The sequence below is a fragment of the Lutjanus erythropterus genome, chromosome 4 (genome assembly GCF_056507025.1).
Source record: "Lutjanus erythropterus isolate fLutEry1 chromosome 4, fLutEry1.hap2, whole genome shotgun sequence".
In the NCBI taxonomy this organism is placed as follows: domain Eukaryota; kingdom Metazoa; phylum Chordata; class Actinopteri; order Lutjaniformes; family Lutjanidae; genus Lutjanus; species Lutjanus erythropterus.
The window spans coordinates 40,113,202-40,128,435 of NC_139320.1; the positions used below are offsets into that span (position 1 = coordinate 40,113,202).

General features: G+C 38.6%; 1 protein-coding gene across 9 annotated transcripts in view; it reads left to right on the forward strand.

Annotated features, from left to right (window-relative positions):
- synrg (synergin, gamma) overlaps window positions 1-7,355 on the forward strand; it is a 70,388-nt gene extending 63,033 nt beyond the window's left edge. For 6 of the 9 annotated variants that reach the window (XM_084717958.1, XM_084717959.1, XM_084717963.1 and 3 more), the window contains 2 exons: window positions 2,371-2,403; window positions 6,767-7,355. In XM_084717958.1, the coding sequence (XP_084574084.1) occupies window positions 2,371-2,403; window positions 6,767-6,898 (165 nt within the window). In that variant the 3' untranslated portion in view covers window positions 6,899-7,355. The remainder of the gene's footprint in view (window positions 1-2,370; window positions 2,404-6,766) is intronic. The other 3 variants (XM_084717960.1, XM_084717961.1, XM_084717967.1) reach the window with 1 other exon arrangement.
- Window positions 7,356-15,234: the final 7,879 nt, after the last annotated feature.

Below are 15,234 nucleotides of genomic sequence, written 5' to 3' on the forward strand. Positions count from 1 at the left end.
CGGTATGTCTTCTGACCACTATCACTTGACATAGGCTAGAGGAAGATGGTAAATGGTCCGTATTTATATAGTGCTTTACTATACCTGAAACGATACCCAAAACGCTTTACATTATACATAACATTCACCCAGTCACACACTGATGGCGGAAGAGCTGCCATGCAAGACGTTAACCACGACCCATCAGGAGCGGTTAGGGGTTCGGTGTCTTGCTCAGGGACACCTCAACATGAGCTCTGCAGGCCAGGATCGAACCAGCAACGGTTACAAGACGGCCACTCTACCCACTGAGCCATGCTGCCCCGTCATTCAAAGTGATATAATAACCATTTATGAGAGGATATATTTATGTCAAATTTTAAATAATGTGTTGGTGTTATGAATACCTATGCATACCCTCGTCAAATTAAGTGTTACTTAAATTTGTTTTGTTGGTTTGTGGTTGTTTTCACGAGATAGTGATTTGTTGGAAAACTGTGGAGAGCGAAGTATGTTTAGGGAAGCAATAGTTATTCTTCTGTTTCAAAGTCAGTGTATTTAACAGTCTTAGATTCTCAAAACACAAAATATAGACCTCTGTATTACATTATCTGTCAAGTTTTACATTATCTTTTTTTTTTTAAAAAGACCCACCTGAAAATGTAATAAATCTCCAATAATGTAATAAGGTATTACATTATCGGTAAAAATGTTATTACAATATCAGTCAGAATATTTTATTACATTATTGGTCAAGTTATTACATTATTGGGTTTTATTACATTTTCGATTGAGTTAAGTGCAAATTTGAGTACATTTTCAGGCGTTATTACATTTTCAGTAAATTATTACATTATTGGGTGCTACAAGGCATTCTTTGTAATGCATTTGCTGGAGCAAGTGACCATTGCGTTGCATTGATTCTTTTCAATGTATAATTCATTAAAAATCAAAGGAAATTTTTTTCCACGAAGAATAAAACAATTCTAAGTAACCTTACCATAAAGCTGCAGGATTACAAAAATTTGAACAAAATATGCTTTATTCATAAATGAAGAAGTGCACCTTGCAGGTATTCTACAAAGAAGCTACAGCTTTTTGCAGCTCAAACTCAGTCAAAACGGCGAGAACAAAATTATAACATATTTAAGTGCAAAGAACATTGATGAAACCATGTGTTCTTTTCAGTAACTGACAAAAAAAAGTAGTGAACAATAAAACAAAGTGTCACATGTAAGATGTTTGCACAGGAGACTGCTCCGATTGGTGGAACTCACAGGAAACTATGTTGATTGGTCAAATTTGCAGAAAAGTTGCAAGTACTGGACAAAATTGCAAGATGCTGAATTCATGGGGATTGGTAGACTTTGCGTTAATTTTTACAGTTGCAACACTGTAACTTCCTGGAGGGACTGATATATTAATACTGTATACTATAAAACACAGTGGTATTAGATTGGTGCATAGACTTACATACTCACCAAAACCCAGTCCAGCATTTTAGGCTGTATTGGAGGCATCTCCTTTACCGGTATTGGTATCGGAAAAATGCTAGCCAGTCCTTGTCTATACTTTGTCAGCAAACTACTCAGAATGTGATCAACCTGAAATCCCAAGTACCTGCCTCCAGGCTGCTGTTTCCTTTTCAAATCATGATAGCTCCTAGTATTCCTTACAAGTCACCACTAGTTTGTCCTCCATGATTATTTTCCAAGCATCTGTAAACTTTGTCTTCCCCACCACAGAGTGCTCATCTCTTAATATTAATATTCTGATTGTACAACAGGGAAAAAAACATGACCTCTCTAAGTGAAAGTTTTTTTCAAATCGAGGCGTTCCAGGCGCTTCTGTAACGTGAGGCACCTGGGGCACATAAGCCGCACACAAAACGCTTCCTGCCTACAGGAACAAACAACTGGGAAAAGACGCCTCTCACTGCCAAAACTGCACTCTTGTCTGATTGAGGCCTCCATCAGCATCGTGTGAATTCATTTGGCACGGGTATATAAGGGAATATAACAGACCTTCATCAATATGTTAAAGTCCCACACTCCAGCTTAAATATACATCTCAGTGTTATACAGGGATTTACAAGTGAAGTACCATCGCAGTAATGGCGGCGTGTCTACCGCAGCACACACTGACTGAAATCTGCAATCAATATTTCAGATCAATCAAAGTGAAATCTCTTGAATTCTGATAAACAAAAATGTGTAGGAGCCCTGAGGGTGATAACTTGGACTCTTTCATGTTTTCTGGGACTTGGGGATCTCTGTCCTGGTGAAAAAGCTGATCTGAATGTTTGTTTGCTGCTCGTTCTGTGCACACTTTTGTTTGCTTTTGGCGTCACATGAATGTGCTTCAACATGCTGACTCTTCTTGTGCTTACAGGCCATGACTAAAGACAATGACAGGAAGTTCAGGGTAATTATGCCTCATTTATTTATTTATTTGCAAGTACAGAAAAGCAGGCAGTAGATTCAGAGTCAAGTGAATTAGTAACGTCACTGCTATATCTGAGCTGCTCTTCTTTATTCAGAGAAGTTTACCAAAAAGTCTTAATCTTGTGCAAGATCTGTCTGGTTTAAACTGGCCCACATTTGCTGCGATACAGGTGAAGTTGAAGCAGGAGTTTGAGAGTGAAAGAGTGAATGGAAAAGTGCAGGTTTGAGAAGGAGAGGCTCTGCAGTGAAAGGAGGAGGTATTACAGTGTTTACTTTGTGTGACCACCCTTTCATTTTGCCTCCAACATTTCCAGCTTTGGCAGTCGTAAGTGCAGGTTTGTGGAAACAAGTAGGCCAGGGCACAAAAGAGCTCCGAAAGGAAATCGCTCTGCTTGTGAAATGTGAGCGTGTGAGAAAAAGCCGAGAGTATAAATGTGTCATTCAGCGTGCATGAGAAAGCGTCTGTGCTGCAGACTGCATTCGGGCAGGTGGAGATGTGTCTGACTTAATGGTGTGTGTGTGTGTGTGTGTGTGTGTGTGTTGCTGTGGTGCACTTTGTATGCAGTTGTTGCTTTCTGCATGCGTCTCCCCTCTCCTTCTGCGTGGGAGGCTATGATTCACAGCACATGACTCATTCCTCTCTCCGGCTTCAGCTCCCAGTATTTCACCAGGGATGCAAACTCTTAAACTGCACGTCACACACATTAGCATCTCCTGACGACAGACACACACACACACACACACACACACACACACACAGAGTGCTGCAGCTACAGCCGGGCCCAGTGAAGACGCAAATGCACGTCATAGCGCTCCAGTGGGGGTCGGATTGCCACGATTCATTTTCTGAACAGCCGCAGTGAATGTAGATGGAATGTGGAGGAGAGGCGTCAAAGTTTGGGCAATAAGTTCAACAACTTTTTAGGCACAAAAACAAACAAACAAATCGTACGATAAAGCATCAGGTTTCACGGAAAACTAATGAACTGATCCAGTGATCAGTGTGTCATGTTAAAGAGCAACTTCTTTATTTTTCAACTCTATTTTCCCTTGCTCTTGTAAGAGAATTGGTCCAGTGTTGAGGCAGAGCTCTGTAGCCGTCACCTGTGAAACAGGCTGCAGTGTAATCCTTATTAATAACTGTAAACCATCATAGTGCGTTCACTAAAAGTGCTTGTTTTTGCCACTGACAGGCTCAGATTGTTATTCTAATGTCTGACAACATTATAGACATGATCACTACAGAGACAGACCTTTTTGTTTAAGAGTGAGACCGTTTTTTGTTTAACCAAAACAGCTATCTGCCATCTGCTGCCCCAGACTCCATTAACAGAAACAGCAATTTTATCACTGTAAAACAAACTTTATTCAAACTTGATGAAAACAAAATAACTCATGGGAGCATTACCAGTTCAACACCTTTTGAGCTTTTCAGGCACAAAAACAAATTGTAATATTATACAACAGGTTTGTCTGAAAACCAATGAATTGACCATTTGATCAGCACTTGGTTTTAATTTCTTTAACTTCCTAGCCCATTTTAAGATACAAGTTCAGCAGCTATTCAGTATTTTTACACTCTTAATCCTGTCTTTTGGATAAATCAAGCATCTTATAAGGTAATGATGCACAGGTTCTTAAGGCAAAGATAGCGTTGCTAAGTGACAAATTTGAGTAAAAATAGATTAAATAACAGAAACTGCTGTGATCATTGTCATCTTGGACTTAACAACTATTGATGTTCCTCTTTTGATTTAACAAAATTTTAGTTAGTCTGTTCAGAAGTAAGAAAACACAAAACAGTCAAAATTTAGCAAAATTTATTAATTGATATTCAAATCATTGTCTGAAAAAATACTGATGTATTGAAGAGCCATTTGAAACCACTAAACACAATCTCCAATAACGTAATCATAATTTAAATGTCGCTGTCATTGGTTGATGGTTGTGCTCCAATTTGGATGCGATAATTCGACAAAGTTGAGTGGAAACACATCTTCTGAAGTCATTGCTGTGAAGAGTTGCGTTATCTTTGCAGCTTAATGTCCATGTCTGTGCTGAATGTGGTTAAGCATTGCTCTGGTCAGGTGGTTATGACAGTTTATTCTGACACAGCCTACATACAACCTTCTGTCCCACTTTCCACTTCCATTAGCGTGATCAAAGAGGACGAAGTGATAAAGTAACATTCATCAAGATGTCTTGTAATGTTTCAAAAGACAGATCTATAATTTCAGATTAATACACCTGCAACTTGATGTAAGAGCCACATTAAGTGTTTTTCATTAGTTATTAGAATCACGTTTCGTAATGAAACGCTGCACTAACATGATTCTGTGTGCAGCAGCCTCACTTCACTGCTTGAACATATATACAGTGTTAAGAGAGGCCTTGAGTCACTTTATGTCTCTGTCATGTGGTGAACATTTATTCCACCACAATCACAGGAATGTCACAGACTGTGTTGCCTCCTTAAGTCTCAATAAGAGCTCAAATGTGCCCCCGTATGTTGGACCTTTGTGCTTTGAATCCAAACACAACAGCGACAGCATGTTTCAGAAAAAGTGTTGATTTGTTACAACCCTTTGTGAACAATCATTTAGATTTAGGTTCAGATGTGACCAATGAGATGTTCTCAGTATGTGGCTGTGTCTCATCTCTTCTGTTGATACATATTTGCTTTTTCCAGCTGTACTTATTTCAGGTTATGTATTATTTACAAACAGTGGATCTTTTTTAGCTTACGATTTTCTGCAGATGATCTTAAACAAATGAGAAAGCTCAGTCCTTCGTAGCAGGTGAAAACTCATGTGTATTGAAATCCTTTTCTTGCCAGAGGCTGATTTTTCTTCCGTGTAACTTGGCTGAAATGTGCAGCAGGGTCACGTATATGAGAGCTGAACTGTGTACCACAGTGCTGCTCTTATAGAAAAAGATGTGAATAATGCTGTAAATTAACATTGGTGCCCATTTTAGTATTAAAACTTTAAACCATAGGATGGTACAGGCAAAGACCTTGCATTAAAGGGATAGTTCAGATTATTTGAAGTGGGGTTGTATGAGATATTTATCTATAGTCAGTGTATTACCTACAGTAGATGGCAGGAATATGGGTGTAGGAAGCCACGTACTAACCCTAAACCTAAACCTAAACCATGTACTGCAGTGGACAGGGTCAGCAGCAAAATGTTCCATCTAAAAGAAAAATCACTATCAGTTTAAGTTTTTGCTATTTTTTTTTAGAATATTTTCACCACTTTACTTTGCTGTCAGACAGCCATTATATATACCAAACCAGAGTTCATTGGTGAAATCTGGAGTTTCTGGTCTACTGCTGCCTTGATCTGTTAGTTTGTTTTATTGTTGGACTTTGTGTGACTTTGGTGTTAAAAAAGAATATTTGGATACACCAAAGTTCTACAAAGTAAAATTACTGATTTCACAGATGTAATTGGGTTGTTTTGGAGAGAGCAACATTTGGCTTATACAGCACCAGGCGAACGTTTGGACACACTTCTCATTAAATGTTTTTGTATGAAATGGTTCAGATTATAGCAACAGAGTGCAAAGCTGTCATCAAAGCCAAGGGTGCCTACTTTGAAGAATCTAAAATATCAAAGAGCAAAAAAACCTTTGAGGAGACCATGGGTCGACAATAAAAAGCAACAAGACTTTCGCACACTGTCATCTGCACATGCAATCAAAGAATCTTTAATTACATGTGGAGAAGACAGTGTGCTAGTCTTTTTTTTTAAGATTCTTCAAAAACAAAAACAGATTACTTTTTCCCCCATTTATTGCTTACTACATAATTCAACATAATTCCATATTTTGGTCTTGATCTTGGTCTCCAGCAGTAATCAGTGTAGAAAAGTAATGAAACTAAAGAAAAAAGACTAAATGAGAAGTGCAAACTTTAGACAGCTACTGCATATCAGCAGTTTCCTGTTGAGATATATATTGACTGTCCTACCTTGTTATTTTATACAAATTTGGATTAAGCATAATTTGGCTTTCAACTGAAGTTGTGTATTGTTACTTTCGACCCAGTCAGTCAGCACAGGCTAATACAGAAGTATTAAGAAAAACACAACTACCTCATACAACCTTACTTCAAATAATCCAGACTGTCCCTTTAAACCGTAGGCTGGTGCACACAAAAAAAAACATGAATGGTTAAGTGGCTGATCGTAGTCATGTGTTAGTCGTGGTAAAGTGATAAGAAAGTGTCTGATTCCTTGTCTGTATCATGCGTATCACCTCCCCCTCCTCCTGTGTGCACAGATGGGTTTATTGTGTCCGTCGCTCAGGTGTGTAATATTTCACCCTTTTCACTTTGACAGGCGTTCAACTCGGAGACCGACAACTTCAAGCTGCTGTACGGGGGCCACCAGTACCATGCCAGCTGTGCCAATTTCTGGATCAACTGTGTGGAGCCCAAACCCCCGGGCCTCATACTGCCTGACCTGCTCTGAGCTTTGACCGCCGCTGCCATGGCAACAGGGGTATGGGGGCTAATCAACATCAGATAGGTGGAGCAACGATGCGCCTCGCGCCACACGGGCTCTCACCTTGGACTGAGAGAAGGACATTTAAAGTCACTGGATCCCTCTGTATTTATTTGTTTCTATTTATCCTTCTTGTCACTGTTTTGGTGAACTCAGCTGTCACAAAGGCTGAGTGTAAAGATTTTCTCTAAATAATTACCATCAGCGGTGTTATTGTTACCCTTTTGTCCTTCCACTTTAATTACCTATAGGTCAGCTGTACAGGTCATATTTAAATCGGTTAATAATGATGCTTTTAAGAGGATTTCCACTGATTTTCTTGGCAGAAAAAAGTCCACCCCACTAAATAATCTCTCGTCGGTGACTCATTTTTAAATTATTTAGGTGTGCAATATCATTAAACACTGGCAGGAGAAGAAGTCTGTAAACATCTTTGAGTTTTTAATGTCATTTGTTGCTTTGCTTCTGTTTGAGAGGAATTTTATTCATGACTGTCTTTGTTCCCATTGAACCAGAGCTGTTGAATCATAAGCCTATTATTGTACTTGAAACTCTGTGGCTGTTTTTGCTTTTAAAATCTTTCTGTAACATTCGAAACATTCAAGCTAAGGCAGACGCCTGCCCTTTTACGAATTGTGTTGAATTAACTGCGTTGAATGGTTTTTTGCACTGTTGTTGAGAAGATTGCCGCGCCTCTCGGGGGATTTAAATTGTATTTTATAAGGAAGAAGTTGTGATTTTGGGACTTGAAGGGAACCATGGTAACGGTTTTGTTTTTTCTGTTTTGGTGCCGTGTGCAACTACAGCTGGAAGTCTGGAAGAAGTCGACTGTGATTCTGAAACTAAAATTGCAGCAGCACTTTTTGTACATTGCAGTGTCATGCTGTAGTATTGTAATTATGACTAACTGTAATGAGAATGTGATGTAAATAAATATGTAGACACTTTATTTAAAGTGTATGTTTTTAAACAGTACTTTTATTTACAGAAGCTGAGAATGGCCATGTTTGAAATTTTCATTTCAGTGCTGTTATCAAGATTACAAGTTAATTATTTCATTATTAAGAAAACAAAAAGCAGATTTCAGTAATTTTATCTCACATACATACATAACAAGAGAATTAATCACAAGACTTTTTTTGTCTCGTTATCTCAAGATAACTAAGAAATCGAGCAGCATGTTAGGATGCGTGGCTAATGACACTGTAGTTAGTTAACTGTATTATTATGTGGGCTTACATCAGAAAAATACCTGTTTAAGAAAGGAATATCGTGGGAATTAAGGTTTCATTATAACGGAGTAACAGAGGTCATTTTTGTACAAATGAAGTACTTTAGATAATAAGAACAGTTTAAATCTGATCACCGTCTGTGCAGTAATAGTTAGTTTTGACCACGTATGTTTTACCTAAGTTGCATCTTACCTTACCGTATTTTACTATACCATAATTATTACATTATAAAAATGTATATTTTTTAGGGGAAATAACAGATAAAAACCAAAGTGCAGTGACTGTAGTCTGGTTAAGGCTAGCTTGTGTAATACACAAATATTTTGATGCTCCCACATCTTAGTAATTGAGTTTGTTTTATCATGGTGGTGTGAAAAATGAGGCCGCCACCGCGATGGAAAAAACTGGGATCATCTGCTTTCTTCCACAAATGCTGGAGCTCGCTTAACATGGGAGTGAATGGGGCAGTTGGTTGGACTTCTTGTCCTTTTGGACCTCGGCCAGCCAAAACCATTTTGTCCTTTTGCTTTGGAGGTCACACCTCTGCGACCGGTACGACTTTTCCTACAATCTGATGTATAATTTGTGTATGTAGAGTGAACACTGTGGCTGTTGGCGCGAGTTTAAGAGAAAATTTCTAGATGATTTTACAGCTCCTCTCCACTCTATTGATGACATCACCAACTCTAGCTCTAACAACTGCACACAATACACACCCATTATAAAGACTGAAAATCTCCCAAAACAAAAAAATTTGATTTCGTTAAAACCGTTGTAGTTATGAAAATTCTGTTTACTGTGAATAAAGGCCACAGTCTGGTGAACCATTCAAACTTTGAATGACTTCTCTGCGTTTAAGTATGGCGAAGCCACATGGCGTCAAAGAGGGGCGATTTTTGAGTGTTTTTCACAAAAATCCAATTCACTCTGAATGGGAAGTTTTTCGCTTTCTTTTTGCAATTTTTGTGGAAATGGTTTAGCGAATCCTTAACAAAAGTCATAGCACACTTGTCCTGAATTTTCCACACGTTTTGTTGTGCTTTTCGTGTACATGCTCTCAACAGACTGGTTAAGCACCGAAAATCCAGCGGAAGAAAAATAAAAAGAAGAAAAAGTATGGAGGATTTCATATAGTGTGCCTCCTCAGACACACTGCATTACTAACTGATGAGCAGAACAAAGGAGTTTGGAGGAATTTAGACTGAAGATTTAGAGAAAAAGAAACCTCTCTGATTGAATGCTTCTATTCTTAATGTATTAAACATCAACAGTAACTAACAATCTTTTAAATGAGTACTTTGTACTTTTACTTAAGTATTTTTCTAACACCAGTACTTTTATTTGTAATCGAGTAATATTTGAGTAATGTAACAGTACTTGTACTTGAGTACAGATTTTGGTACTGTTTCTGCTGAGTGTAGCTTAGATGCAAGAGTGGTATCGATCTTCTCAACTGACTCTATAGGCAAGAAAGCAAATACGCACAGTTAGTTTCCAAATCTCTTCTTTTCCCACACGTGAAAATCAGCAGCGTCATCTCAGTGTTACGAGGAGTATTAGTGTTGTTATTCTGGATTCATTTATCCTGATATTGTGTTTAAGTACCATCGTACTATGGCTCTGAAATGAGTCGGTCATTTAGTGGCCTCTGATCGTATCCTGCCGCCTGCTTTCCTGTGAAACTTCCTCTTTCAGATGCATGAATGTTGCTGCACATTTTCCCTCCGTCATTTCACTCAATAATGTACTTTCTCTGCGGCCAGAGAGGCCTCATCTCCATCACTTTGCGACAAAATGGAATAAATTCTCCTCCGACAAGCCTGCCGGGCCATCGCTGGCGGTTGAGCTTCAGCCAATCAAACGAGATGTCTGGGGGCTCTGTGGAACCGGCCTCATTATCGTTCTCACACTCGTGTTCAGGTGTGTTCTCCAACATCCATTTTATCTTTCACTGTTCCCTAATTCATTTCCTGCAGAAAATGAATTCCTCTCCTCTCACGGTGAACGCCGGGATTACAGAAAATTACAAGCACTGAAATCAATTACCGAATAAGACTGTGTAATTCAAAATGCAGAGCGGCGCTCTCATTCCTGCGCCTGTCATCTTCACGCCTATTGTCTGCCGCGCCGTGCTGAAATGATCACTCTGGGAGAGGAGAGAGATTGAAGTGATACTGTGCCGTATTGACTGCTACTCTTTGGTATTTCATGACCGTAGTCAATCACATTATTGATTAAAAAACAGCTGCTTCTGCACATTAACTTCAACTGATTGTCTTCACCTGAATAGAGATGCTTCCTGCTCTGCTTTCTTCCGATTACATTTTCATTTGGCTCAGAAAAAAAAGGGTTTAAAATGAGAAAGTGAGAATCTAATTGTGGTGATAGAGGAGGAGCTTAAATCATCAATGGTGATGAGTAATTTAACTGGTGTTCTGGATTTTGGAGGCCGACAATGATAATATTTGAGAGTTTTAATTGATAAAAACTGTTCTCATTTGTCCTCAGACATTTAGACTGAATATAAGAGGCCCTGGAATTGAACCTTGTGGGACGCCAACAGAGAAATCAACAAATGAAGTCTTGTTTCCAACTCTGATGCATAATTAAAAGATTCCATCCATTTGATTGCACCCAGAGAAAAAAAATTAATTGTGGTTTGGAGACTAGAACATTGTCATTTACTGTATTAAATGCTTTTCTACAGTCCAAGAATCCACCCCTACAGCACTCCCACTGTCTAGTTTTAATTAGATTTTTTTCAATGCTGTCTCACTGTTTTCTTCTGCAGCTGAGTTTGGAAGAACGTCCTGAATTCTGAATTTTACTGAGAAGTGTTTCTAACATTATGTCAATTCAAAAACACTACAGTCCCAAAAATGACCTTTAAAATTAATCAACAGCTTGTAAGTGTGAGTTATTAAGTTTACCTCAGTAAACTGGCAACAGGGTGGATCTGTGATGGCGTTCAACTGTCCAGTTTTTCAGTCAGGTTGAAATGATTCCTGTCACAATCATTACAAAATGGCCCGATCGAGATTAGTTGAACTGACAGAAGTCATTTGGCATCATCATTAGAATCATTTTCATTTACCTGTATGAGAGCAGCTGGATGAAATGAACACAGGTGTCCTATTTCCATCATTATTTCCACCTTTGAGATCTGACCGACGCTCTTTTAATCATCTCACTGCGGCCTTCTGTGCTTCTTCTACTGTTGTTTAATTGCACCTGAGTGGAGAATTAGTAGAAACACACTTTACTTTGCATTTGTTTCAGCAGATTTTCTGTAACTTTGTTTAAAACGTGCACTACATGGTTGTGGATGACAAGGACATCCACCATATTGATTATTGTGATTATTGGTACTCGACACTGTCAGTAGTTTCTTTAGAAGTAGACTTTGTATATTTAAATTATTTATGTCATATCTGCCCAGTGTATCTTTTACAAATCCTGAAAGGCAAACTGAAATGTATGACACATTAAATAAACTGAAAAAAACAATTAAATTGTTAATCACAGTTATTTGTATGACAATTAATTGTCAGCTAAAATTGAATGATTGTGAAAGCCCTGTTTGCAATATTATTTATTTTCATCCCAAAAAAATCCCACAAAAGTCTGATGACTTTATGACCTCTAATGCAGCTTGTCTGTGGCACTTAGCACATTTGATCCCACTGAAGTAAGATATGAAGATAATAATAGTAATAAACTGTATTTGTGTGGCACCTTTAATACAAGAAATGCAACCCCACGTGCTTTACAATAAAATAAATTACATGTACCAAGTGCTTAATGTAGAAATGTAAAGATAAGATTAATATATAAATATTATTTCAGTTAATTAAAAAAGCTAAGCCTGCTGGGCACTGTAGTTTTTTGCAAATATGAATCAAATAGGAGTTAACAGTGTGTTTGTGGGGAACTATTTTCAGCAGTGGATTAATACACCTTTGGTGCTCTAGTAGCCTATTTACAGCAACAGGGTGGCGTCTGTAGGGAACCCATGTTGATTGTAATAAAAGGAGATATCACCAGCGTGGCTCACTGATGTGTTTTCAATAGTTTTTGGAGGTCGATCACACAGAGAAATTAGATAAATCAGGGTTTCGCTACACATGCTGTAGGACTTTAGTCTTTTCATGGGATTTGTTGACGATGAAAATAGTTCTTCTGTAGTTCTCTCTTTCCTAGACACCTGATCCACCATTAGGTAAAAGAAAAAGCACCAACAAGCGACACTTGAGTAGATTTATGAAGCCTCGGTTTCACCACTAATGACCTGGACACAAACATGAGTCATTTTCACTGCTGAGATGTTCAGTTCAAATTCCGTACAGCTCCACAGCTCACAGTCTGCAGGCCTCGGCGTCCGCTCCATCAATCAGTTTAGACAGTCGAGGCTTTGAAGGCGACAGACAGATGAGTCACTGTTACACTACAGAGACGACGACACGCTCATTCAGCCGCTCGCTGACGAGAGTTATAGATTCTTTATATCGCCATCCTACATTTTAATTATCCTAACACGAAGCTCGGAGAGTGTTTAAAGACTGTCCTCTGGGACTTTCACTAAGGTTTCCATGGGCTGTTGGCAGCAGCGTTCTCCATGTGGCTGCTCCCTTCATTGTTCTGTGATGCACACTTTGAACCATATCCAACAGTTGAAGCACATGTTTCTGTGTGGCTAAATCAGGTTGTCACTTTACGGCTGTAACGAGGGTGGCGAGCCTGAAATGGAAGCAGCAGTGAAAGCAGCATGTTTGTATTAATAACTGGCCTTGTGCGTACGGCCTTGTTAAAATGTAAATGCAAGATTTACACCTATTGATATGGGAGCGGCGCCGTAGCCCGTGTCGATTATAGTGAATTATTAAAGGCCGTATAATTTGAAGCCCAGAGAAGCCGTGATTTTAGTAATTCATTGCAGCTACAGCAGATGTTCATATTTGCTTTGTGTGGTTGAAATACAACCTGCACAGAGAGAAATGAAACACTGGTGTAGTGGTGAAATAAAGCAGTAGGCAGGATTTTAGAAATACAGATATTTTGGCCAGCAACCAAAAAGCCTTCTCCACACTGTCAGAATATGATTATGAGAGCGAGAAATACCAAAATCCCTCCATCATATATCAATTTAACTTGATATTTTGTGTCTGAAACCATCAAATACTTAGATATTTGGTCTAAAAAAAATCAGAAGAAGCCTTGAAAACCCAAATATATCATTTTAAAATCCAGATTAGATGGTATTTTAAGAGTATCTAGCTTCTGTATTGTGGCGTATTTCCAAGTGAAACAGGACAGGCAGGTGGGGCACTGGGAGAAATTTCATATGAACGTTGACAAGAAAAAGTGATAATTGAATAGATATGATTTGGTATATATTGTTAAATAGATGCACACTATGACTGACTGACTTATGTGATTTAAAAGGGTTAAAGACATTTTTAATTTCATCTCAACTTCAACAGTCAATAAAGTTGTTTATTGAGGAACAAATCTAAAAGACTAGTCTACACCATCCTAGCAGCTAAATGCTAAATATTAATGTTAGCAAGCTAATATGCGCAAAATTATAATGCAGACATATAAAGGAGGTTTATGGTTTGCAGTGTTCCCCATTATAGTTAAACATGTTCACCATGCCAGCATGCTAACTAGCTAACGCAACAAACAAATTAAGCAGGTAATATTAACCAGATTCACCACCTTAGCTTACGCTGTTAGCATGCTAACATTTGCTAATTAGCACTGAACACTATGTACAGCTGAGGTCAGTGTGAATGTCATTCCTTTTGCAGGCATTTGGTCATTTCACAAATGTGAATTTTAACTTGATGGTGCCAGGGGAAAAAAAATTTAAAGGTGCTGTAAGTGACATTTACGACCTGTAGAAGATCAACGGCATATTAGCCAAAACAAATGCACGCTTTGTTTACTCAGCGAAGCCATCTGAACACACACTGCTCACAAAACTCAGATCAAACTGTCAAACTAGGCAGTACTGATCAAGATTATTTTACTATATTGCCTATTTCTCATCCAAAACGTTTTCAGAGACATATTTTTGTGCACCATTTAGCTGTAATATGAGAAAGATTGTGACCAGGCAGCCGGCATTTTGTATCTGGTTTCCAACGCAGGCTCCTGAAACCTAAATGCTTCCAGAAACATAATTTAGTTTACTGTTTCTTGTAGTATGAGGAAGTTACTCACCAGGTGGTCATGTTGAAAACAGATGTTAAGGACAGAGTGGGACTCACACACGCGAACATGCAACAACATGCAGGGACGGGGACGGGGACGGCCGGCCTGGACAAAGAGAGAAGCTCTGATTACAACAAACTCCTTCACACAGAGGGACGTCATTCTTTGCTCAGGAGGCCTTAACATGACTGACTTGTACAATGCACCTTTACGGATCACTGAAGTAATTACAATTCATCCTCTGGGGTCATCTTCATTATCTGTAATAAATTTCAAAGCAATACATCCGTCTCTTTTTAAATATTTCACTGAAAACCACAAATGAGGACAGTCAGGGGATCAAAGACAAGAAGATTAATTTTCTGGGGATAATTTCATGGCAATCCAGCTGATATTTGCTGAGATGTTTCAGTGTGAAATAAAGTGGTGGGCCAACTGTGTGACGTTATGATAGAGTCACGATGCTAGCATGGTAACATACGCCAAGATGGTTCCAACTTTTCAAACGCGACGATTTAATGTTTTCTTATGTTTTATGGAATTGTACATTAAATATGTTTGTGTTTTTTGAAAAAACTGGCAACAAACTCTTGGCCTTTGGTTGCCATCAGTGGCAGCTATGTTTCAACATACATAAAATAGGGGCAGCAAACAGCAAAATATGCACCCCAAAATAAATAAAACTTGAATATTTTCTGCATTGGTGATATTTAAATATTGCCGTTACAATCTGAACCAGAACCAGACAACGTTGCAAACACGTTTTACTCGCATGTGCACAGGTATTTTAGAGACAACGGCAGAGCAAATAAAGTTGTTTTGACTGCAGGGTGAAAAGTTCAACTAACCAATTTG